General features: G+C 38.2%; 1 protein-coding gene across 3 annotated transcripts in view; it reads left to right on the forward strand.

The window, feature by feature from the left end:
* The window catches only part of LOC139948624 (E3 ubiquitin-protein ligase ubr3-like), a 40,853-nt gene that overhangs the window by 11,448 nt on the left and 2,446 nt on the right, over positions 1-26,959 (forward strand). For 2 of the 3 annotated variants that reach the window (XM_071946817.1, XM_071946820.1), the window contains 26 exons: positions 1,188-1,240; positions 2,538-2,671; positions 3,394-3,479; positions 4,105-4,164; positions 5,265-5,434; positions 6,976-7,123; positions 7,608-7,706; positions 8,476-8,613; positions 8,999-9,343; positions 9,819-10,052; positions 10,846-10,997; positions 11,392-11,480; positions 12,487-12,654; positions 13,133-13,266; positions 14,912-15,019; positions 16,785-16,997; positions 17,846-17,985; positions 18,368-18,456; positions 18,868-18,985; positions 19,527-19,618; positions 20,797-20,921; positions 21,997-22,101; positions 23,202-23,327; positions 24,538-24,732; positions 25,368-25,589; positions 26,119-26,258. In XM_071946817.1, the coding sequence (XP_071802918.1) occupies positions 1,188-1,240; positions 2,538-2,671; positions 3,394-3,479; positions 4,105-4,164; positions 5,265-5,434; positions 6,976-7,123; positions 7,608-7,706; positions 8,476-8,613; positions 8,999-9,343; positions 9,819-10,052; positions 10,846-10,997; positions 11,392-11,480; positions 12,487-12,654; positions 13,133-13,266; positions 14,912-15,019; positions 16,785-16,997; positions 17,846-17,985; positions 18,368-18,456; positions 18,868-18,985; positions 19,527-19,618; positions 20,797-20,921; positions 21,997-22,101; positions 23,202-23,327; positions 24,538-24,732; positions 25,368-25,589; positions 26,119-26,258 (3,683 nt within the window). The remainder of the gene's footprint in view (positions 1-1,187; positions 1,241-2,537; positions 2,672-3,393; positions 3,480-4,104; positions 4,165-5,264; positions 5,435-6,975; positions 7,124-7,607; positions 7,707-8,475; positions 8,614-8,998; positions 9,344-9,818; positions 10,053-10,845; positions 10,998-11,391; positions 11,481-12,486; positions 12,655-13,132; positions 13,267-14,911; positions 15,020-16,784; positions 16,998-17,845; positions 17,986-18,367; positions 18,457-18,867; positions 18,986-19,526; positions 19,619-20,796; positions 20,922-21,996; positions 22,102-23,201; positions 23,328-24,537; positions 24,733-25,367; positions 25,590-26,118; positions 26,259-26,959) is intronic. The other variant, XM_071946818.1, reaches the window with a different exon arrangement.

Raw genomic sequence — 26,959 nt, forward strand, 5'->3', positions numbered from 1 at the left:
TAGACACATACCAAATTTCTGCTGCTGGTGTGTTCTTTCCAGCGATGCATGCATATAACTCATTTCCTGAAATTGCCTACATCTGAGACATTTTCACAGAGCGGGTCACATTTGTCCTTTTACTAATCTATGTTTGCCTTGTCATTCTTAAATATCAGTGAGCTATGTAAACTTTAATCAGAATCCACCATTTAAAGGAACATTACAGAATTGATAAGAAACAAAAATCGTGAAGATCACAGGTTTACATAAAACTTACATGGTCTGATGATGACGATAGTAGAAAACATCCCTTGAAATATTTCTGTCTGAATTGTCATATTTGATGAGAAATAAATAATCTAACTTCGCATTTGGAGTTTATCGATCAGTGAGCGTTTTATTCATTTTTATTTTGGCATCGATGCAATGCAAAATTTGTAATCTGTTTTTCACTATTCTCTCGTGACCCAGATGGCCAATCGATCTCAAATGTCTACAGGTTTGTCAGTTTATGTATATGGTGGATTACATAAAGTGCTTACACTGCCAGCAACTGTTTTGTTAGCAAAAACCAATTCTGTAATGTTCCTTTAAGTAGATGAATGCTATACGGTTTTGTGTTTGAAGCCTGCCGGCGATTTTACAAAACTCTTCCCGAACTTAGGTTTAATCTTAGGACTTTAGGATGAGTTAAGTTCTGTATCCATAGACGTTAGGACTCATTGAACCCATCCTAAATCATTCTAACTGGAGGTTTTCGTTTAGTGAAATCGGCTGCAGGAATGGTAACATGTTATTAAAGGGAAGGTACACGTTTGGTAATTGTCAAAGACCAGTCTTCTCACTTGGTGTATCCCATCATATGCATAAAATAACAAGCCTGTGAAAATGTGGGCTCAATCGGTCATCGAAGTTGCGAGAAAATGATGAAAGAAAAAACACCCTTGTTGGACGAATTTGTGTGCTTTCAGATAATAATAAAAGACTTCTAGCTAGAAGTCTTTTATTATTTTAGTGAGAAATTACCTCTTTCTCAAAAATTACATTACGTCAGAGGGAGTCGTTTCCCACAATGTTTTATACTATCAACAGCTCTCCAGTGCTCGTTACCAAGTCAGGTTTTTAAGTTAATATTTGTTCTGAGTAATTACTAAACGTGTACCTTCCCTTTTATGATGTATGCACTGTATTTTGTATTGTGTTAGGTCGGTGCGGTGTATCTTGATCCAGACTTCCTTGTTACCAAGGTGTTCTCATGGTGAGTAACTAAGACCCCCATCACTCTACCCATCCTCTCTACCCCTCCCCCCTCACAAATCAAAATACAATCATAGGTTTGGATTAAAGGCCATGTCCATGAACAGCAGCCAGCCACCAACCAATGTCATTACCAATGCTATTCCCATTAATTAAAGATTAAAGATTAAAGATTAAAAAGATTTTATTGTCATGATAAAAAAACATGAAATTTGTCTTCCCTGTGTAAAGGAGACTATACAATACATACAAGAAAGGCATAGCAAAAATAGACAACAAGAATAGAATTACAAATTACGGATAAATAAACAAATATAGAGATAACAATATGTGGCGAGCTTGTAAAAAGTACAACAAATGAGAGTGAACCAAATTATCTCGACCATCTACTGTTAAAAAGCTGAATTGCACTGGGGAGAAAAGAATCCTTAAACCTGTTGGTCTTTAAGCGTAGTTGCCGGATCCTGCCTGAGTGGTTTTGGATAATGTGAGGGTGCAGAGGGTGGTTGGGGTCGCAAATGATCTTATTGATTTGGGAAATGATACAATCATTCACAATCTCCCGCATGCCTTTAACGTCAGCTCCAATAATCCTGCTAGCTCGTTTAGTAATACGTTGGAGCTTCTCAGAGTTAAATTGGGAGAGGGAATTAAACCAACAGACACAACAAAAGCTTAAAATAGATTGAATTGTACTTTGATAAAAAAGCTTAAGAATATTTGTGTTAACGTTAAACGATTTAAATTTCCTTAAAAAGTAAAGCCGTTGATTAGATCTTTTATACACATGGGTAGTATTTGCATTCCAGTTTAGTTTGCTATCAATAAATGTACCCAAATACTTCAACTCTTTGACAATCTCAACAGATTCTTACTTGATTGTAACAGGTTCAATAGTGTTTGCAGTTTTGCGGAAATCAAATACAATTTCTTTAGTTTTGTTTACATTCAGAACTAGATAATTGTTTTCGCAAAAAATAAAAATAAAAAAAGACTAAACATTAATAGAATTTGTGCGGTTATTTTTAAAAAATGTTTTAAGGCACTGGACACTATTGGTAATTACACACATTTGTGCAACAAGGGTGTTTTTTCTTTCACTATTCTCTTACATCTTCGATGAACAGTTGAGTCAAAATTTTCACAGATTTGGTATTTTATGCATATGTTGAGATACACCAAGTGAGAAAACTTGTCTTTGACAATTACCAATAGTGTCCAGTGTCTCTTTACCAATCAACTGCATAAACTGTCCGAGAAATGTATTAATTGAAATGATTTATTCCCTGTCTGTAAAGTTTCAAGGTTCTTGAGACGTTAACGTTCAATCAGTCACATTTTAACAGCCAACTCTACCCCGGGAATGAACCTGCAATGTTAGAGGGGGCCTTCTACCTGTTGGCAACGCTACTCAGCACAAGAACTCACATGGGTAAGCTAATTAGTGAATTCAGACGTATTACTGACGGCATGAGGGCGCTCACAAACATATTTGTATCACTTCTTGGAGTATAGTCATGAACACATTACCACCACAGACATCATATCCATCACAGACTTCAAGACCTTCAACAAAAGTGACTCACAGATTGCTGATTAAAACTGTGCAAGACAAATTGCGTTTACCTCCCGGAAGTGATACAACATATGATAACACCCCTTCCATAAATCTGCTTTTTTGTTGGTTTAGAGCGTCACATTTTGTTTTAGTTTTACTAGAAGCCCGGCAGCTGTGTGATAGTCATTTGCTATGTACAGTTGACTATTACATGGCGCGCGAAGTACCAAAGAAGTCTTTTTACCCACCTCGAACCCTATCAGTAGTGTAGCTGAAATGCACGTACGAATGTTACGTGCCCTCACGCGGTAAAAAATACAGTGCATTCATATGGGTTCAGGGAGAGCTCAGTTATGTAATAATAATTTGATTTGATTTGATTTCTTGTTTTATTCCGAAAAGAATGTCATTCAAACAATGCACATGGGTTCCAAGCGCTTTTTAAAAAGTTCCTGATAAGCAAATGCAATGAAACTTTCAGTGATGAAAGGCATTGGTGGCCCTAAAAGAAGGATGTCATCACCTGTCACGTGACGTCCTCTTAAAGATTTACATTTTACTAGTTGTTTTTATTTGTTCTTTCTCTGTGTTTATAGGGGCATCAGAAGAGGAGCTTTTACGTCAAGAAATGGTTGCTTTGTTATGTATACAGGACAGACCACACAGCCAGCTTGCAGATCAAATATCCTTACAGTTATATTAGGTCACATGAAGTTTAACGATACGATGTACAAACTAGATATTCACTGTACAGACCTATTTCAATGTCCGATGTGCAATATCAATGTAAACATTCCCTGTACAAACCTACATGAATGTTCAACGTCCAATATGGATACAGGATAGACATTCACTGTACAAACCTACATGAATGTCCAACGTCCAATATGGATGTACAGGATAGACATTCACTGTACAAACCTACATGAATGTCCATTGTCCAATATGGATGTACAGGATAGACATTCCCTGTACAAACCTACATGAATGTCCAACGTCCAATATGGATGTACAGGATAGACATTCACTGTACAAACCTACATGAATGTCCAACGTCCAATATGGATGTACAGGATAGACATTCACTGTACAAACCTATATGAATGTCTAATTTCGGAAAGGCAACATTGGTATTTGCTGCACAACAATGTTCAACATCCAGTATCAAACCACCATCACTGCCATGCTTCATACCATTGGCTACACACATACTCCATTGCGTTGGTATAGCCTTCATAAACTGAAGCAGCAATTTCTAAAAAGAAGACTTCTTTTTTGATTTTATCATTCTTAACTGCAAGGTTTACATCCCAGAGAAGACTGGACTATTCAATTCCAATGAGCACTTTGAGTCTATCTTAGCTGAGGTAAGGCAATCATTGTATATCCCAACTATAGTTTGATCTGGCCCAACTATAGTTTGATCTGGCCCAACTATAGTTTGATCTGGCCCAACTATAGTTTGATATGGCCAAACTATAGTTTGGATTGGCCCACCTAGTTTGAGTTGGCCCAACTATATTTTGAATTGGCCCAACTGTAGTTTGAATTGGCCCAACTGTAGTTTGAATTGCCCCAACTGTAGTTTGGATTGGCCCATCTATAGTTTGGATTGGCCCAACTATGTTTTTGGTTGGCCCAACTATAGTTTGAATTGACCCAACTATAGTCAGGTTTCTATTTTTTTAACTTATAATGATAACACAAAAGGTTCATAAATCAAGTAAATATTAACTAGTAACTTTCCATCTGTTGCATTACTTTAAAATTGATACACTACTTTATAACTTTTTCAACCAGAAATTATGACTAGAGCAAGCTAGTCAAAACATTGAGACAAATTAAGAACTCACTCCTCGGTTGTGAAGTTAAAAACGAGAAGTCCCCTCGATCCACTAAAGCAAAAATAGTTGTCCTGGCCCGATTTTTTACCTCTCGCCCAGGTAGACGTTAAAAAGCAGGACAGTTCTTTTCAGAACTGAGAAGTCTTCCAAATTCCAAAAAAACTATTGTGGGATATATATTTGGTTTGCGGTAACACCATGTGTGTATCTACTTGCCAGGTAGAGTTTGTTCTTAGAAACTGTCTTTCTTTATTCTACTACTGCGGAGTAGATAGTTCGGGTGTTCGAGATACTTCTCAGTTCTGAAAAGAACTGTCCTGCTTATTAACTATTACCTGGGCGGATGGTATAGAAATAGGCTGGGACTACTACTTATAGCTTATAAGATCGTAATTAACTGTACTACCGCGGAGTCAGTTCTTGGGTTGGTCTCAACGTTTCGACTAGCTTGCTCTAGTCATCGTCAGGAGACTGTGGGATAATAGAATATAAAGCAAGACAGTTCTCAAAAGAATATAATCTACTTAGCAAGTAGATACACACATGGTATTACCGCAAAACAAATATTCTTTCAATTTGTGAATTTTATTTATTTACTGTCATTATTTTTTTTGTGGACAAAGGTTGCTGATTATCACGATCCGATGTCAGAGACAGGGAGTGGAGGTCTCCAACAGGGTCGCTACTCGCCCAAACCTCACATTTGGGAAACTGAGTTTGACCCGATTCATGTCATGCTGAGGGTCATGCAGAAGAAAGATTTCCAAACTGCAATGGATCGTTATAGTTCTCAGTAAGTCATTTTATTTTAAAGGCACTGGACACGATTGGCAGTTGTCAAAGACCAGTACTCACTTTTGGTGTGTCCCATCAATAATAATAATAATAATAATAACAATAATAATAATAATATAAGTTGTCACACAAGCGCGAGTGGAATACGGAAAAATATAGCGCTTCTGCGTCCCATATCCAACGAGGCCGAAGGCCGAGTTGGATATGGGATGCGGACGCGCTATATTTTCCATATTTCCACGAGCGCGCGTGTGATAACGTATTTATCTTCAAGCAAACTTGGCGCGTGACATAGAACACACAAGACGCATGGTAGTGATATTAGCCGTGCAATATAGGTTTTGATCACCACTCCATTCTGCCAATCTGATTGGAGGATTAGCGCGTACTTGAAGATAATACCATTTATATAGCGCCTTTTCCTAAGGTTACAAAGCGCTCGGAGAATGACAGGAAAAAACAAAAAAAGGGAATGCAATAAAAAACCAAGAGGAAAACCACGACTAGGCAAAGCTAGCAGCATTTAGCCAAGAAAGTCCCGCGCAAAGCCGGTCTCTCTTTGACTAAAACCGCAGGCCAAGCAAGGCGAGATTTACTGATTGAAAAAGAATGTTTTTAGAGACCTTTTGAACATGGTAACAGAGCTAGAACTTTTGGTTGAGTTTGGAAGGGAATTCCACATCAAACTGAAAATGCTCTGTCTCCTGATTTTCTGGTGGTTCGAGGAATCAAATGCATAAAATAAAAAATCTGTGAAAATTTGGGCTAAATAGGTCATCGAAATTGCAAGAGAATAATGAAAGGAAAGATACCCTTACTTGAAGATAATGGAGCAAAGCCAATACAGATGAATGTGTTGTAGTTTGCTGTACCAACATGTAGATGTAGGTGCAATGCATTAATTAAGTTCCTGTGCCGAATGGTTGATATTACAATCTCTTGATGATCAGCCCAGACGTTAGTTACATGATTATTAACTTTCTTCTAAGACGTTGTTTAATTGTTTCCCTTGTGGTTTATTTTTGATGTTCTTGTTTGACTGATCTTATTTATGTTTGTCTGTAATTTTTATTGTGTATTGCATATATTGCAAGGGATGTTTTCCTTGGTAGGACCAATACACTGAATTGAATTGAATTTATTTGAACAGTATTGAAGCAACAGGACAGCCTTCTGGGAGCAGTGGTCTATGGCCTCCATTCAAGCCGCTCAAGCTCCCAACGACTCCCTTTAGCTCCTGTACCGACTTGATACTAATAATACATTGATTATTTGAACAGTATGAAGTATTGACTTCAGTCTGGTAGCAGTGGTCTCTGGTCTCCATTCAAGCCGCTCCAGCTCCCAACGACTCCCTTCAGCTCCTGTACTGACTTGATACTAATAATACATTTGATCATTTGAACAGTATGAAGCAAACATGACATCATTCTGGTAGCAGTGGTCTCTGGTCTCCATTCAAGCCGCTCAAGCTCCCAACAACTCCCTTTAGCTCCTGTACTGACTTGATACTAATAATACATTTGATTATTTGAACAGTATGAAGCAGACAGGACGGCATTCTGGTAGCAGTGGTCTCTGGCCTCCGTTCAAGCCGCTCAAGCTCCCAACAACTCCCTTTGAAAACCTTCATCAACTCCTTCACTGCAAGACTCTTCATGGTGTGATTTTTATCATACTCTACAAGGTGAGTTGTTTTTTTACTCTTTCTAGTCATATTTAATAATACATGTAATAGTGGCTTCCTATATAGCGCTCATATTTGTCACCCAGTAACGCTCAAGGTGCTTCAACATTCAGTATTTTCCTGCAAAGTATGTGGGACTACCTTTGAAATTCGAGACCTACTCCTTTGACATAGCACCATGTAATGATTTATAATGGCTTCAAACCAGGAACACCGAGGCAAAACCCTTCTCTTTTTGATAGGTGCACTGGGCTCTTTTGTGTGTGTTACACAACACACAGGACCAACAGCTTTACGTTCCATCTGAAGGACGAAGCATCATGATTAAGTGTCTTGCTTAAGGACACAGGTGTCATGGCTGGGACTCGAACCCACACTCTGCTGTTTAGAAACACCGGAGATTGTATCCGGTGCTCTTAACTGCTAGGTCATGACACGCCGCTAATGACAGTATTCTTTGTGTGTCTATCTTTGTTTATTCTAGGCCGTCCATGGTCGATCCATAACGGATCCTGTGCTCTATCTATGCATTGCTCTATTAGACATGATGTTACAATACCCAACGGTTAAAAAAATATCAAAGGTAAGAACCAAGAGATGGGGATGGGTACTTTTTGTCTGACACAAAACACAAACATCCACAGATTAACATCCAAAGATTTACATGAAACTAACAGGGTTATGTAAAAGAAAAATGATGTTAGAAAGCTTTCATTTAATTTTTCATTTGTTGTGTTTATTTTCATAAACTTTATGATTATTTTAAGGGCTGTGATTTTAGTTTAATAAGTAGAGCGTCTTTAAATGCTGTTTATTATTATTAAAGCTTGCCTTAAAATATTACTTGCTGAGGTGCTGTAGTTTTGAGTAATGAGTAAAACAATTTCACAAGAATTTATTTTCGTCTCAGTTACCGACACATGTACAACTGGTTTACGCAAGTCTATTGAAAAACTTGCGTCTGTGATTTTCACTTATTTTCTCAAAAATTGGATGACTAATGAAGCTGAAACTTCTACAGGAAAGTTATGTTACATACATCTTCATTCTCAGTGAGTATAGGGTTTGATGTCTTGGCCAAAAACTTGATAAACAAAAAGTATCAAACCCTTCAACATGTCTGTACCAACTAAATAAGGACTTCCCATTTCACCACATAACTATCTCATTTTTTTTATATTTGACTGTAGACCTCAACACCAGATGTTATAAGAGATGGTGATTTTTAGGACGAGTTCTGACGTCTTGAGAACTAGTTTAGTGTTACCCAACCTTATCATGTCTCTACCAACCAAATAAATACTTTTCATTTCACCACATAACTATCTCGTCTTTTCGACATTTTACTGTAGACCCCAACACCAGATGTAATAAGAGATGGTGATTTTTCAGCCATGTTTCCAGACAACGTGATCCTGAACAACTTAAGACATCGCATTAAGACTGTCGAGATTCCCAGCCTACATGAAAAGCCATCTTCATCACATCAGGTATCTAGTTTATATTCCATACAACCAGTGTGAATGCGTAATTTCTAAATAATAACTAGTTCTTCTATAGCGCATTTAGTACCCTGGTCATTAGGCCAATAACAGTCCTTTAATCTTTCTCAGCTCCCTGGGGAGCGTACATAAACACTGGTCTTATTAAAGGCTTATACACCCCCACGTGACGCACTCACCACCAATAGGAATAGCGAAACTGTCTGAGGTATTTATGAATTCTTGTTTAAATTTTCATGCGTTAGTTTGTTTTGTATATAATCATCTACATTTATATAGTTTTGAAACATTCAAAGTGTTCTAAAATCCAAACAGATACAGACTCTTTAAACCTGTCCCAAATATCAACTAATAATTGAGTGTCTGTTAACAGAGAACTATGGACAGCACGGATCTGCTCCTGCAACAACTCCTTAACGAAGAAGTAAGCATCTACAGTCAGAACCTGTTTGGTTTGGGTGTAGGATTCGGAGGCCATCAGAATCTCGACGAGGCAGAGCCTCCAATGGAGGAGGAAGAGGCGTACCCAAGCGAGGAAGAGCAAGATTCTGTAGATGAGGAGCTAGATGGGATGGAGCAGGAGGAGGTTGATGATATTGAAGAGGAGACAGAAGGGATGGAGGTAGCGGAGGTGGGCGGAGACATGGAAGCTGGTACAGTGCAGGGAGATGGATATGATGTTGATTCGCAGTCGGCTAGTTTACAAACAGCTGATGAGGTAAAAAAGAATGCCAAATCACTTCTACTAGTATCAATATATAACAGTAATAGTGGATGCTAAGCCTGGGCGACTAGTGCGACGTGTCGTACCCACGACTTCTGATTGCTAAGTCGCAACTACCATTTTTCAACTTCTCGGTTAATCCTGCCATCTCGACTTATAGTTCCGACTACTTCAAAAATAGTTGCAACTAACTGTAGTGAACCAATTGTGCTGCTCACGACTATTAACAACTTCATAATAATCAGTGACACAATCCTTCAATCCTTTCAGCGTGGTTTTACTCTTGCGCCTGGCGCAATTTTTTGTCGCAAATGCATCTGTGCAGTTAAAAATTTGTCGTGACTAGCGTTGAAGTGTTGACTATTTGAGGCGCGATTAGTCGAGTACAAAATTTCACCAGTTGCCTAGGCCTAATTATGACGCAGTGTGTAAACAGGTAATAATGCCATCTTGAATTGACTATTTCCAGCCAACAGTCCCTCTTCAAGACCTTCCTGCCACAACCTCGACAGCTACAAGTTCTTCCAAGAAGTCCTCAAGAGTTCAGACAGTCCTCTGGACTCCTTGTAAGATGCTTACCATCAATGAGTCAATGCTGGATCTATTGGTGAAGTTACATTCTAAGATGGTGGGTAAAGAAGGCTCCTACTTGCCTCCATCTATGAGGACGGAGAAGGGGGAGAGGAATGACCAAGGAGTACAGGTAAAGTAGGCTCTGTGTTTGTCAAGAAACCTTTGTACTGCTGACGTCATAGTTTGTTTATTCTCAACTTTTAGAAATACAGTTCTCAGTTACAGCACTAAAAGGCAGTGGACACTATTGGTATTTACTCAAAATAATTATTAGCGTAAAACCTTACTTGGTAACAAGCTGAACGGAGAGCTGTTGATAGTATAAAACATTGTGAGAAACAGCTCCCTCTGAAGTAACGTTGTTTTCGAGAAAGAAGTTATTTTCAACGAATTTGATTTTGAGACCTCATTGATATTTTGAGGTCTTGAAATCAAGCATGTGAAAGCACACATCTTCGTGTGACAAGGGTGTTTTTTCTTTTATAGTTATCTCGTAACTTCGACGACCACTTGAGCTAAAATTTTCACAAGTTTGTTATTTTATGCAAATGTTGAGATACACCAGGTGAGAAGACTGGTCTTTGACAATTACCAATAGTGTCCAGTGTCTTTAAAGGGTTTTGATACCTTTTGTAGATCATGTTTTTGGCCATGACATGACTCCCTACACAATGTGAATGCTTCATTAGCCGTCAAGTTTTTTAGAACAAAAAAGTGAAAATCACAGAGCAATGTTTTCAGGAGAGTCACGTAAAACTGTTGTACATGTTTTAAACGTAACTTTCGTCTCACTGAGACGCAAATGCGTGTGATTGTTTTTTTACGGAACTCAGGGAAAGTACTGAGTAAATACAGTGCTAACACACATCAGTGTAAGGGTAAAACCAAAATTAATACATTTGTGTTGTTTATTTTTCCTTCAGGTTGGTGGAGGAGCATACTATGTCAGAAGACTCCTGGATAAGATTTGTCATTTACACCCCGAGAGTCAGCAACAAATAGAAGCGCTTTGTCAACTCAAAGATCAACCGGATAACGGACAAACTACAAGCAGTGCACTTAGTTCAACGGACAGGTAAAACTCACCCTATCCCAAATTTTGTATCGTTTATTTTTACCTGTGCCCAATTTCATAGAGCTGTTTAAGCAAAAAAAATATTGCTTAAATAATTTTCTGCTAAGCAAAAATTAGCAGGATACCAGTCAGAGATTGTACATGAGAATTGGTATTTTGTTGTGCTTAGTAATTTTTTGTGCTTGAGCAGTGCTATGAATATGGGCCTTGTACACCAATGTATGTTAAGTATTGTATACTCTGCAAAGACAAATCCACAGGCAAATCACTTAAGTGAGTTTCGAGCCCTCGACCTTTGCATGGCTATAGCAGATGTCCACTGAGCTAGCCCGAGGCAGTTTGAATGCTGTTAACCTGGTCTTTTTTGTTTTCTTTGATGTTGTTCTTGTCATAGGAGAAAGAAGGCACGGGAGGCTCAGCAGAAGTTGTTTGCAAAACTAGCCGCTGAGCAAAGGACATTTTTGGAAAAATCCTTGGAAACAGGTAGAGTAGTTAAGTTTTCATGACCACTGACTCCAATACAGATATTCTTTTACAAATTCTACCAATTGTTTTACATATCTAAAAATTAAAAAAGAGAGTTAACAGACTGACGTTAACTTTACACGGTTTAAAGAAAATGATGGTAGAAAGCTTCCCTTGAAATATTACAACCTGAGGTGCTGTAGTTTTTGAGAAATTAGTAAAACATTTTCATGAAAAGTTATTTCCATCTCAGTGAGACGAAAAGTATTTTAGCATGTACACGGATTTACGAGACTCTCCTGCAAAAACATTGCTCTGTGATTTTCACTTTTTTTTTTCTCAAATACTTGACGACTAATGAAACTAAAACGTGTACAGGTATATTATATTACAGACATCTTCATGCACAGTGGGTAGGGATTCATGTCATGACAAAGGCTTGATCTACAAAATCTGTAAACTATTGTGTTTCGTACGAAAAGTGCCCAAATCCTTTAAATGATTCGGGTACTTTTTCAAAATGTCCACAGATTTACATTAAACTTACAGGGTTTGAAGATAATGATAGTGGAAAGCTTCCCTTCAAATATTACTAACTGATTTTGTGTAGTTTTTGAGAAACGAGTAAAACAAGTCACAAAATAACTTTCGTCTCAGGAAGACTTAATGTAGCATGTAAAATCCCATTAACCAGTTATGATATTATACCAAAAACCATGGCATAACTGGTTAATACGTTTTTACATGCTGAAACTGAGACGAAAATTGTTTGACTCGTTTCTCAAAAACTACAGCACCTCAGTAAGTAAAATTTCAAGAGAAGCTTTCTACTATCATGATCTTCAAACTGTGTAAGTTTAGTGTAAATCTGTGGACATTGTGTTTTGTGTTAGGAAAAGTACATAGAACCTTTAAGTAACTGATCTGTAGTCTCTTATGGACCAGTCAGTCTCTATCTGGCAGAGTTATTCTACTGTTTCACCCTACAGTGCTTGATTGTTATAATGCATGTTTTTTATTTTAGGTGAAGGTTTAGCAGAGGTGCCTGAAACTGATGGGGATGACAGAGGAGCTGCCACACCCAAGGAAGCTGAGCCTAGAGAAATGTTTGAATGCGTCATATGTGGGCAAACAGCGCCCTCAACGGGCGATAATCCAATCGGGATGGTGGCACTAATGCAAGCAACAGGAGGTATGTACAATGCGTAATAATAATAATACTCTAATAAATTACTGATTTCTATTGCACCCCCTTCCATAAAAAGTACACAAGTGCATAACAAAATAAACAAGAAACAACTAAAGAAACAACAACAGTGAAAGGATTGTGAATAAAATGGTAACAACAGCCAAAATCACAAAATAGACACAACAAATTAATTCGAAGTTAGGAAATACCACACTCCATAAATGGTAACACACACAAGACCCTTACTGAACTTCTCATACAATTAATGTTAAAAAGTCATCAACATAAAGACGGCAGATAGATAAAATGTACCTATATAAGAGAGCAACAATAATAGCGAAGAAAAAAATGCATACTGCAGATAACAATACTACCGTTATAATTGGGGAGTTTGTCAGTATGCATATGGCCAATGTACTTTTTCTTGTAGCTGAATCATGAAAAAACATCAACATTTAATTTTTTTTTTTTTTTTTTACAGTTCTCGGTCATCAATCTCAGGTTTCTGAGGCCCAGACTTTACCAACGCAAAGTGGTGAAGAAATTAGCCATGCTGGACGATGTAGGAATGTCAATGAACGAAGGAAGGAAGATCTGACAAGGAACTTTAATAAGGTATTGCGCATTTTTGTAGTTTGTATGAGTATTGCACTTTTGTGTGTGTGATTTTTTTCTCCCCGAAGCAATGCAGCCGTAATTGGCATGGCCAAATGAAATAAATCACAGCTTATTTTCAAAGCCACGCCTTCCACTTTTACTGCAAGCTGTGCACTCGAAACTGAGAAACTTGTTGTAATTTCAATGACTATTTGATAAATGAAATCGTACGCGAAACTGAAACTTAATTCTGGATTAGGAAGACAAAACTATGCGCGACCAGTTCTGTTGCGAGAGAGCCTGAAAAGAGAAATTTATTTTATTGATTTTAAATTTCAGAGAACCATGGCTGTCGTTTTAGTTCCGTATGAACATAACTTGTATTCTCAAGTCTGTAAATACACCAAATAAACTAACGTTACAAATCAAAACTATCTCATTGTCACTGCCTGTTGTAACTTCCACCAACTCGGTTACATAACGTTTGGCATCTTCTCGGAGAATACTCATAAGAGTTCAGATTTTAATTACAAAACATTGTTCATATGTAAGGTGTGAGACCACAAGCAAATCTTTGTGGGGACATGCTCTTTGACAATTAACCAAAACTGTAGCAAGTCAACCTTAAAGGAATGCCTTGGACCGGTCGAGTTGGTCAAGAAAAGCATTTGTAACCGTTTGCTATAAAATGCATATGGTTGGAAAGATGTTTTAAAAGTAGAATACAATTATCCACACAAATTATGCCTCGAAATTACGTGGTTTTCCTTTTACCTCGTCGACTAAAACGATCGGCCATTTATGGGAGTCAAATTTTTGACTCCCATAAATGGCTGACCGCGTTAGTTAGCAAAGCAAAAGAAAAACCACGCAATTTTGAGGCAAATATGTGTGGATCATTATATTCTACTTTTAAAACATCTTTCTAACCATATGCAGTTTATAACAAATGGTTTGCAAATGTTTTTTATAGACCAACTCGTCCGATCCAAGGCAACTTTAATGCTCTGGTGCTTTTATGTAATCGGAGGGTTTTTAGATTTTGTGTTTCAACTTTTTAAATGTCTATCTATTTACTGCGCCTTTTATTCAGATTTTTTATCCTTGTTTAATTTCCTGCAGTTGCCCCACTGCTTTTTACGATGTGTTTGTATTATTTTGCTAGTTTTTCTTATTTGTTTTTTGTGAAGCAATTTTTGTAGCTTGAAAGGCGCTATATAAATACAGTTTTATTGTTATTATTAAAGGCAGTGGACACTATTGGTAATTGTCAAAGACTAGCCTTCACAGTTGGTGTATCTCAACATATCCATAAATTAACAAACCTGTGAAAATTTGTGCTCAATCGGTCATCGAACTTGTGAGATAATAATGAAAGAAAAAACACCCTTGTCACACAAATTTGATTTTGAGACCTCAAGTTCTAAACCTGAGGTATCAAAATCAAATTCTTGGAAAATTACTTCTTTCACGAAAACTATGGCACTTCAGAGGGAGCCGTTTCTCACAATGTTTTATACCATCAACCTCTCCCCATTACTCGTCACCAAGAAAGGTTTTATGCTAACAAATATTTTGAGTAATTACCAATAGTGTCCACTGCCTTTAAATAGTGGTTCTGAATTTGAGATTGTAAAGTGCAATGTATTGTTTTGGTTTGCAGGACTCATTGCAGGCGTCTGTTGATACTGAATGGACTGGAGTTCACATTCAGAGTTGTAGACATTACATCCATCTAAGCTGTCATCAATCTTATCTTAACTCATTACAGGTAAGCGAGACCTCATGTAGAGTGTCATGGCCGACTGGTTAAGAGCATCCAATTCAAGTTCTAGTGGTTAAGTCACCGGAGTGTGGGTTGGAATCCCGGTCGTGACACTTTTGTTCTTACGTAAAGATACTTAATAGTTGCTTCTCTTCACCTAGGGGTGTAAATGGGTACCTGCGAGGGAAGAGGTTGATATTGTAAATGGAAAAGCCTTCAGAGCGCCACAGCAGCTCGGGGCTGTATATTTATATTTTATATTTTGTATATTTATTGGTTTATTTCATGAAAACATTACAAAGAAATGAACAGTGTGACAACCGATAGGGTTGAATTGCACTAGATCATGTACATTATATAAAAAAAATCTTTAAAAAGAGCTAAAGGTTAAACATTTAAAACACACAATAGCTAATGAGTAAGTATTACAAACAATCCAAACAACGAACAATCACCCAGCACTTAAAACCATAATGAGACTTAACAAAAATAGACGTTAACAAAGGGACAAATTGTGGATAAAAAGCCAACATTAGAATCCATACAGTTTAAATTAAAAGATTTAAAAAAATTAAAAAAACACCCCAACAACTTTGAAAAAAACTAAAAAACTACCCAGTATACTCTCCAGGGAGCTGAGAAAGACTAAAGAGATGTTACTGCCCCAAATGACCAGGGCATTAATGTAAAGCGCATTGAGACGGTTTATTGTGAAAAGCGCTATATAAGAATTTGTTGTTTGTAATTTCTAGTTTCTCCTTGGTCTTAGCAAGCGGTCTAGTGCACCAGGGGTGGATTTCACAAAGAGTTAGGACTCGTCTTATCTCGAGTTAGGATGAGTTACTAGTCCTAACTTAGGACTAGCTGTACATTTTTGATATCTCTTAGGACTAGTCCTAAGTTAGGACTAGTCCTAAGTTAGGGCTAGTCCTAACTCTTTGTGAAATCAACCCATGGTTCATTTGGGTGTTTGATAACAGTTATTATATAACACCCAAGCAGATCCTTGTCATTTGATTGGAGGATTGGTGGTCACATGTTAACAGATAAATGCACCAATGCACGCTCTGTTATTCATCTTGCATTTTTTGTTTTGTCTGATTTGACTATTGCACAGTACCAAATCACTGCGTGCACATGTCTTTGATAATGCAGCAGTACAGTTACTGCAAGGCACATGCTACATAACGACGCCCGCGTGTCTCAAAATACACCAGAATGCACTTGGTCACTCATCATCATCATCAGTCGGCTGCACAGCAGGTGGACACAAGCTTTTCCCATTCTCTCCTGTCTTGTGCTATTTTCCGAATCTCATGCGGGGAGAGCAGAAAATCTGGGGAGACTAATAATCTTCCAATGTACTCAGGGTACAGCAGGCGCTGACGACCTTGTTTGCGCCGGCCATGCGATGGGGAGTACAGAGCGTAGATGTTGAGTGGCTCGTTGGTGGGTTTCCGCAGGATGTGTCCGACCCATCTGAGTTGTAGTTTTTGGATGGTCTGAGTTAATGCACCTTGGTGGCTGATGTTGTACTTGGTCACTGTGAACTTTAAACAAGCCGAAGAAAAAAAAATGGGTGTTATGTAACTAAATACTGTACGCTTTGTTTGTTTTGAAAGTTGTATCCTCCAGTCAAAATGACAAACATCATTCTTTGAAAATATTCTCACCATTTCACTCATAAGCGTTCATTACTTGTAAAGTAACGCTCTTAAATTATTATTATTATTATTCAACTCTTGACTTTGTTTCTCTCTGTGGTTGACAGGAATACCAGTCCCACCACCTTCATGTCCACAGTAAAGGAGAGTACGAGTGTCCTCTATGTCGGCAACTGGCGAACTTTGTCTTGCCGTGTATGCCTTCATTACGAGACTCTACATCGAGTAAACCTCATGGAGTGGAGAGAAACTATTCTTGTATTATAGCCGAGGTGATGGATAGGTTACAACATAGAAGAGAGAGGCCAGTGTCACTTAGGGTAAGTATTAGAACATTAACCTTTATTGAGATATGGGCCCATTTGCATGAAGCCTGTAAGCACACAAGCTTGCTAAGCACAGAAAAGTAATGCTTAACAGAAACGGGTTACCAGCCAACATTACATTAAGTTTACATTGTTGTGACTGGTGCCCAACTCCATTTTTACTTAGCAAAGAATAATTTTTGGTTACCTGCCAAAATTACCCTATGTTTGAATTGTTGTGACTGGTGCCCCACTCAATTTTTGCTTAGCCAAAAATACTTCAAGCGGTGTTTTCCGATATAGAAAGGTTTGCGGTAACACCATGTAATGATAATCTCTAAATGAGTTGGGGTGGTTCTGAAAAGAACCGTTGGTTTTAACTTGATGTTTCGATCAGTATGCTCTGATCATCTTCTGGAGATGGAAAAGATCTTTAAAGGGTCCCATACTTCAAATCATAGCTCCACAAGGTACATGTACATGTATGTAAACCTTGCAGGCAAAATACTGAGTGCTTTGATACACCCCTTAGTGGTGTGACACAAACCTTCTACGAGTAACCCTCTCTCATCACTCCTGGGGAAACCGCTCTTTCTCTCGGTCTGGTCCTTCCCTATGGAACTCATTCCCCATCAAACTCAGAAAGGAAACTTCCTTCAACACGTTCAAGAACCAACTCAAGACCCACCTCTTCACACAAGCTGATTCTCCTTCTGTTTATTTTGTTTAATTAGTTCCTTCAGTTGTTAGCTTTGTTAGGGTTCCTGCGCCAGGAGTGTCACCTGTGACAGACATGGCGCATTACAAGTTTCCTTTATTATTATTATTACATAAGATTATTATTATTATTTATTGCTCCTCAGGGAATTCTTACTGCCACAGAGAACGTCTTTGTACCAAGACTTCAGATGGAGAATAGGTTCAACACACAGGGCTCTGATTCAATGAGACTTGGATTACCGCCCAGGGAAATGCGTCAGATCTTATTGCAGTCAACAGCGAGGTGAGTTTGTATACGTAGCTTTCAACTCTGTGGGTTGTTGTAGCTGAGCGGTTAAGAGCACCAAACTCAAGCTCTGTTTTTTCTGATCTTTCAGCAGAGTGTGGGTTTGAATCCCCTTTTTCCCCTGCTCAAGACACTTGGCTATAATTGCTTCTCTCAACCCAGGGGTGAATGGGTACCTGTGAGGGCAGAGATGGTTCTTGTGATTGATTTAGCTTAGTGGCACACATTTGTTGCACAGGCTGTATACTCCCAAGTGAGCTGAGATGGTTAAAGGAATGATTCTATTTTTAAAAATGTGCTTACTTTGGCGCACATGTATTTAAATGAAGCAATTTCAAAATGTAATGAATGTTTGAACAGCTATTGTTTTAATTTTCAGGGTAAACTTAGAGTTGGATTTGGTTGTTCGGGGAAATCTACTTACTTCTCAGTCTTCAAGCCAGCCAGCTTCCAAGAGAAGTTGTTTAGGTAAGCCTTATAATGGTGTTTGAAGGATAAGAATAAACTACATGTATAAACAAACATAAACTTGCGGGTACAACTATGTAATAATTCTCTTTTGAGGGTGTGTTTGCTCTGAAGGCGAACAGAGTATACTGTTTGGCAATATTATTGTCAAAGACCAGTATTCTTACTTGGTGTATCCCAACGTGAGAAATTTTTCTCAAAATCTATGTTACTTCAGAGGGAGCTGTTTCTCATAACGATACCACCAATAGCTCTCCATTGCTTGTTATTAAGAAAGTTGTTATGCTACAAATAATTTTGAGTAATTACCAATAGTGTCCAGTTCTTAAAACATTGTATTCAGCATAAAGGATGAAAAAAAACCCACAAAAACCATTTAATACAACATTTCCATACTTTCCTCGTCCTTAGGAACTCTCCTTGAGGTTTTAAGCTTTATACAAAGTGATGAAATGTATATTGCTATGGCAAGTAAAGCTTGGTCGTCTCTCACTGGAGTTGAGCCCGGTACCCTGCCCGTGGTCCCAAGGTATGGTGTGATTGTTTTGTAATTATTTTTCAGAGATGTTAAATTTGCGTCAGGGGGGGGGGGGAAGAATAATAAGTTTGGTTTTTACCCACACACCGATGTGTATTAGCACTGTATAATCATTACCTTCCCAAGTTCTGTGAAAAAATATCACAGGTTAGTTACTGGGGTGGGATTCAAACCCACGACCCTTGCAATTCTAGGGCAGTGTCTTACCAACTAGACTTCCGAGGTTGCCCGGTAGGTAGAGGCAGTTCGAATCCTAGGAGATATAAATTTTCATCGCGATAAACAATATTAATTTTGGTTGTTACCCATACACCGATGTGTGTTAGCACTGTATACTCAGTACTTTCCCGAGTCCTGTGAAAAATATCACAGGTTAGCTAATTATTTTTTACTTTAGAGGATGATGTAACACTTGTTGATTCTGGAAAAAGGCAGGAGATTGACACGGTTGAGCTTTGAAATAAATGTACGTCTAGTTCTAATAAGAGGTATATACCCTAAATGAAGTCGTTTGTGATTTTCTTTTATTAAGGGCCCAGAGTAATGATGTACCAATTCTGTTGAGGGATCCCATATCGTTATTACTGTACCTCATCACAGTTATGCGACATCCAGTACATAAAGGTAAGATGTAATCTCTGATGTTTGTTTGGGGTACTTTTTGTACTAAACAAAATACAAATGTCCACAGATTTAGATTGCGTCGAATAATCTTCTTCTCCAAGCATTTTATCAACACAGATGTAATTGCTATAGGGCGGTAGACTTGTCTTCCGACGAGCGTGTTTTTTGGGCAACGGTGTTGTTTTTCAGCATAGTGTCATTGTTTGTTGGTCAACTGACATCTGAAACAACTCTCTATATGGAATTGCGAGTTGTCGTGCACAGCATTTGAGAGTTCTTCCCCGTATTTCATCAGGTCCTGTTGCTTAACTTGGGTTAATTACATGTAGTTTGAAATGTTTGAAGACATCCCTCTTCTCTATTGAAATTGGCATGTCGTCCATTTGGCGTAAATCATCACTAATCAGATCAAGTGTAGTCAACATGTTAGTATTGTCAAATCTGGAATAGAACTGTATCCAACCAAAACGTAATAAATAGGAAAACAAGATAAAAACGACAGACAAAATTATGTGGAACAGCGCCCTCTTTTGCCTGATGAATGCAACGGTGAAAGAAACGTTATCAAATGTGAAGTGCTAGAGAACAGTTCACTTGCATTGACTCCATCTAAATATTTACAAATTATATTTTTTTGCAAATCCCAGCTTCAGTATGCCTAAGCATTCTTTGCTTACAGTAAGCAGAGCCATGAAAATGGGACCCAAAGATAACTGTCCCAATAGACCCTTCCCATGAAATATGTGAATTGCACGTAGCGCGTGCGCACTAACATTTTGTTTGGCAAAATGAGGGAACATTGCGCTGTTTTGTACACGGCTAATGGGTGCTAGACGCAGATGCGATTGCGCGTCTGCTTAGTGCACAACTCTATGGCGTTTGCCAACCAACAGGGTCTGTACGCATGCGTGAATGTAGTTAGCATATTTCATGGGAAGGGTCCATTGTTGACTCCTCAAGCACATAGGCCCTTTTCGAAACCATGGTTTCAGCTCCAGATTCGGCTCAGCTTGGCCCCGCGGCTGTTTTGACAATTGTGCATGCTTTGCGTACACGCTCAGGGCTTCAGATGAGAGAACAAAGCCTGAAGCCAAATCCAAAGCTGAAGCCGTGGATTCAAAAAGGGCCATATAGTTTACAATAAAAGTCTTAAATTAGTATTGTTTTGTTTTCTTCAGACTACTTCACATGTATAGTGAGGGCCTTGTACGCCATGCTCTACACTCAGGCCTTATCTGTTATTAGTTGTAGAATGCCACAGACTGAGAGGAAGGCTTGGACTGAAAGTGGCAAATCATGTCAGGTATGTAAGTCTTGATAGACCAAGGGCCTTTCTCAAACCTCGGCTTAGACCCCGTCTCTGGCTTAGGCTCCGCTCAGTGGGTAGAGAGAGTGAAAAGGAATACGTTGCCTTGGATCGGTTGAGTTGGTCTTTGAATAGCATTTGTGACCGTTTGTTATCAAATGCATATGGGTAGAAAGGTGTTGTAAAAGTAGAATACAATGATCCACACAAACATGTCTCGAAATTGCATGGTTGACTAACATGGTCGGCCATTTATGGGAGTCAAATTTTTGTCTCCCATAAATGGCCGACCAAGCAAAAGGAAAACCACGCAATTTTGACGCATGTTTGTGTGGATCATTGTATTCTACTTTTAAAACATCTTTCTAACCATATGCATTTTATAACTAACGGTTACAAACGCTTTTTATAGACCAACTTGACCGATCCAAGGCAACGTGTTCCTATAAGGTCTATACATATTTGGAGCAGCGTGTATTTTGGTGATTCAAACATTAGCTGGTACGGAGCCTGGAGTCTTAGCCAGAGCCCAAGCCAAGGTTTGAGAAAGGACCCATGTTCCTGTTGGTTACACCTACAAACAGACCTCCATTAATATCGGCAGGTTGTATGCACGCAGTGTTTGTTTTAAATTTGGTTAAAGGCACTGGACACCTTTAGTATTTGCCAAAGACTAGTATTCTCACTTAGTGTATCCCAACAATAAAACAAAATAAAAAAATCTGTGAACATTTTTACTCAATTGGTCATCGAAGTTGCAAGAGAACAATGAAAGAAAAAACACCCTTGTTGCAGAAATGTGTGCTTTCGTGTGCCTAATAAAAGGCATGAAGTATTTTAATATTTGAGTTTATAGAAATTACCTTTTTCTAAAAAACTATGTTACTTCAGAAGGAGCTGTTTCTCACAAGGTTTTATACTATCAACAGCTCTCCAATGCTCGTTACCAAGTAAGTTTTTATGATAACAATTATTTACTATAGTGTCCAGTGTATTAATGTTGAATATGAAAAAACAATTGTGTTGTACCTGCTAATTATTGATGAGATTTATTTTGTGTTTAAATTGTCAGGAACATTCTAATCAGATTCAAATGGATTCCTTACTGAGTGAGATCATCGTAATGTACTCCCAGAGTAGACTGTATCAAGATGTTGACACACACCAAGGACTAGCTGTGAGTATGATTGAAGAAAGGTCTTAAAGACAGTGGACGCTTTTGGTCATTGTCAAAGACTAGTCTTCACAGTTGGTGTATCTCAACATATGCATAAAATAACTAACCTGTGAAAATTTGAGCTCAATCGGTCATCGAAGTTGCGAGATATTAGTTAAAGAAAAAAACACCCTTGTCACACGAAGTTGTGTGCGTCTAGATGGTTGATTTCGAGACCTCAAGTTCTAAATCTGAGGTCTCAAAATCAAATTCGTGGAAAAATACTTCTTTTCTTCTCAAAAACTAAGGCACTTCAGAGGGAGCCGTTTCTCACAATGTTTTATACCATCAACCTCTCCCCATTACTCGTCACCAAGAAAGGTTTTATGCTAATAATTATTTTGAGTAATTACCAGTAGTGTCCACTGCCTTTAAAGGAACACGTTGCCTTGGATCGGTCGAGTTGGTCTTTGAAAAGCGTTTGTAACCGTTTTTTTATAAAATGCATATGGTAGAAAGATGTTGTAAAAGTAGAATACAATGATCCACACAAACATGCCTCGAAATTGCGTGGTTTTCCTTTTACCTCGTCGACTAACACGTCGGCCATTTATGGGGGTCAAAATTTTGACTCCCATAAATGGCCGACCATGTTAGTTTGCACAGTAGAAGGAAAACCACGCAATTTCGAGGCAAACTTGTGTGGATCATTGTATTCTACTTTTAAAACATCTTTCCAACCATATGCATTTTATAAAAAACGGTTACAAACGCTTTTGTTTTTACCAACTCGTCCGATCCAAGGCAACGTGTTCCTTTAAGCTCGGTTCATACTTCCTGAGAATGCAGATGCGATATGATACTGATATCACATGGCTGTTGTTGCAGTGAATGTTTGGCAGGAATTGAACACAGTTCAACTGTTGCGAATTATTTGTTGCAAATTTTGTGCCGCCAAATTCAATCGCATTCGCACTTTGATTGTGCGTTACTCATTATTCTATATTCTCCTGTAAGATATAATGTTGTAACTTTAACAATTATCTGATATTGACCTTTGTCATATGATCTTGCTTTGTAAGTTTCTTTTATTATTATTATTTACTCTATTTGTGGTTCAGATTTGCCAGTCAGTGTGGACCCCACAATGTGTGGAGACCGCCATTCAACAATACTGCCTTCCATTTCTACGCATTGCCGCTCTTATGCAACATCATTTGTATAGAGAAGAACTACCTACATGTCAGGTAAATAATAATTCAAAAAATTGCATCGGCAGGGCTTGTAGCCTAATAAAACAGTTTGCAGTGAGCAATTCTCAACTATAACAGAGCTGTGACGTCAAATTCGCTTAGCATGAAGCATCCACAGCAAGGATGAACTCAGCATTTAAGGCAGTGGACACTATTGGTAATTACTCAAAATAATTGTTAGCATAAAAACTTACTTGTGAACAAGCAATGGAGAGCTGTTAATAGTATAAAACATTGTGAGAAACAGCTCACTCTGAAGTACTGTAGTTTTCAAGAAAGAAGTAATTTTCCACTAAAATTTTTGAATTTGATATTGAGACCTCAGAATTAGAATTTGAGGTCCCAAAATCAAGCATCTGATCGAAAGCACACAACTTTGTGTGAAAAGGGTGTTTTTTCTTTCATTATTATCTCGCAACTTTTACGACCAATTGAGTTCAAATTTTCACAGGTTTGTTATTTTGTGCATACGTTGAGACACACCAAGTGAGAAGACTGGTCATTGACAGTTACCAATAGTGTCCAGTGTCTTTCAGCTTGTAATCTCCCTTGGCCTTTGAACATTGTGCAATTCTTTGAGTTTTATCCCCACACAAACAGGGCACTTTTTTCACACTTATCATACAACCTCAACACTCATAGTTGCAATGTTTATTATTTTTACATCAGATTTGGTAAAAGGAAGATTTTATTTTTAACATTTGATTTTGTGTTTTGAGGCCAATTAGCTGAGTGGTAAATTGTATAAAATATCATATTATGGTAATTCACATTATAATCACAGTTTGAATGGATGAATTTTATTAATTTGCTATTTTTAATGTATTTGCCTACTGTTGTGGTATATGAAGGGTCTTGGTCAAACGGATTTTGTGCAATATTCTTTAATATTTTTATTTTAATGTATTTTCTATAGAGTTTATAATTGTAATTCATATTTTCTATGTAATTTTAACTTTTTTATGATGTGTTTTCTTTTTACTTTTATGTGCCTTTGTTTGTTGTTTTTGTCTGGATTGCCTTTAGATAGTGATTATTTTCGCTTTGTGGTTATTCTTATTTTAAGTGTTATTTCTCTGTATGTACTGTTTGCCTGGAAATAAATAAATAAATGAACAACAAATAAACTTTCCCTTCCGAAATCCAACATTGCATAATACCTTCATGCCTACTTATACCTCCTTCTTGTCTCATTGCCAAACAGCGTCAAGATGTCGAATTTGAAGTGCTGGTCAATTTTCTGAACCTTTGCACACCGCCTTCTGTTGACGAGAAACAACCCAACCTGTACAGCGCTCGATGTCTTCATTTTGTCGGTGACAGCCCATCAAATTTATTGAGGGTGTGGTGTCAAGAATTTCTTGTCTTCGTCAACAAGAACCATCCTGCAGCTAAGGTAGTAAGTTTACTTTTAATAATCTCATTGGTGTATTGTTGCATCACCTTGTTTGTTTATCGCCGCAAGACGAGAGGTTTTATTATTATTATTATTTTTTTTTTAAACAGAAAAAAGGATACATTTGAATGATCTCAGTCGAAAAAAAAAAAAAATTATTTAGGAAAAAAGCCAAGCCGATTGTCTTTAAAAATGTTTGGGCGGCCATTTTGAAAAAAGAAAAAAAAAAGGCCCTCTTCTTCCTTTTTTCAACAAGGCACCACGCTTATCATGTTTCGTTTTTATTTGGCCTAACATGTCCCCACATGCTAAAGCATGGACTAGTGATGGTTTTTATACAGGTTAAACTTTTGCATGAGTTCCAGCTAATTACCCTTTCGGTGGAATGTTGTTGATCTAGTTTTCGTTTTCAGTTTTTTTTCCACAAATGATGATAAATAATGGAAAAGTGCATGCGTGTATGCACTGTGTCCTTGAGCAAGATGCTTTACTATAATTGGGCACAATTAATTCTCGGCCAATGAAAGCCTTTCACGCGTGCACGTTTCAACGAAGATGGTGGTCAATGGTCGTAATCCATCAAAACTAGCAGATTGGTAATGAATAATAGTTACCTTTCATTTTTTAATTTAACACAGCGTTTGCTACTACACAACCCTATTTTCTATCCGCCCCGCCTTCTACAACTGCCCACGAGGTACGACGATGTATTCCAGTACTATAGACAACGTCGATGTGACAGATGTAAGAATATGCCGAGTCGTCCAGTCGTGTGTTTGGTGTGTGGTGCCCTCATCTGTCTGAATGCGGCTGGCTTAGGTTGCCATTTGTCTGGCATCAGGGCTCCAATAGATACAGAGGTATGGTTTGATATAGTTCAGCTCAGTTAAGGGCCCAATTTCATGGCTCTGCTTACAGTAGAGCAGTGTCTCTGTCGTCTAGTTAGTAAGACACTGCTCTAGAATTGCAAAGGTCGTGGGTACAAATCCCATGCGAGTAACCTGCCTATGATTTTGTTCACAGAGCTCAGGAAAGTACTGAGTATACAGTGCTAACACACATCGGTGTATATGGTTCAAACCAAAATGATTCTTAATTTCCATCTATTAAATTATTAATTTTGGTTTTTACCCATACACCGATGTGTGTTAGCACGGTATACTCAGTACTTTCCCGAGTCCTGTGAAAAAAATATCACAGGCATTTTACTTGGGTGGGATTTTAACCCACAACCCTTGCAATTCTAGAGCAGTGTCTTTCACAACTAGACTACTGAGGTTGCCCGGTAGCTAGAGGCAGTTCGAACCCTATGTTTTGGCAGCGGGTACCGCAACGATATATAATAGATGTTATTGTTATAATTTGAATCCCTGACCCTTTCCTCCTCAGCATTCCTTGGAGTGTGGCTCGGGAACCGTTGTGTATCTGGATATTAATTCTTCAACGGTGATCATCATTAGAGGCAAGAGACTCTGCTATTGGGCATCGGTGTACCTGGACAGGCACGGTGAAGAGGATCGGGAACTCAAGTAAGCTAAGGCCAAGTCTGAATTAGCGGCTAGAGCTACGGCTACGGCTATGGCAAGATTTCCGCTTCATCATGCATTGAAGTATAGGACGTCCTTAGCAACACACTTAGCAATAGTCGTAGCCGTAGTTGTAGCTGCAAATTCTGACACAGCCTAAATTCCACTCTCAGTAAATTTCCATCACTGAGGTCAAACAGTGGTAACGTACAGGCGCCAAATTTCAAAGAGCTGCTTAAGCAGAAAACATTGCTTAACAACTTTCTTTGCCAAGCAAAAATTTAGTCCGGCACCAGCCAGGGCAATGCGAAATTAATGTAATTTGGGCTGGTAACCTGATTCTGCTAAGCAATATTATTCTTTGTTTAGTGAGTTTTTGTGCTTACAGGCTTTATAAAGCAGAAAATAATGCTTGCCAAATTTCTTTGCTAAGGATTTACTGGGGTAACAGTTGCAGCAATGGTAAATGTATGGTGTTCAGCCAGGTACACTTGTTTTGCTAAGCCAGATTATTTTGTGCTTAGCAAGTTTTTGTGCTTACAGGCTTGATGAAATTGGGCCCAGGGGTGTATGCACCATGCACAACTCTGATCTGTGGTCCAGAATTGCGCTAAATAAATGCTGTTTTATTAGTACGCACCACGCACAACTCTGATCTGTGATCCAGAATTGTGCTTAATAAATGCTGTTTTATTACTGTTTAT

The sequence above is a fragment of the Asterias amurensis genome, chromosome 16 (genome assembly GCF_032118995.1).
Source record: "Asterias amurensis chromosome 16, ASM3211899v1".
Classification (NCBI taxonomy): Eukaryota; Metazoa; Echinodermata; class Asteroidea; order Forcipulatida; family Asteriidae; genus Asterias; species Asterias amurensis.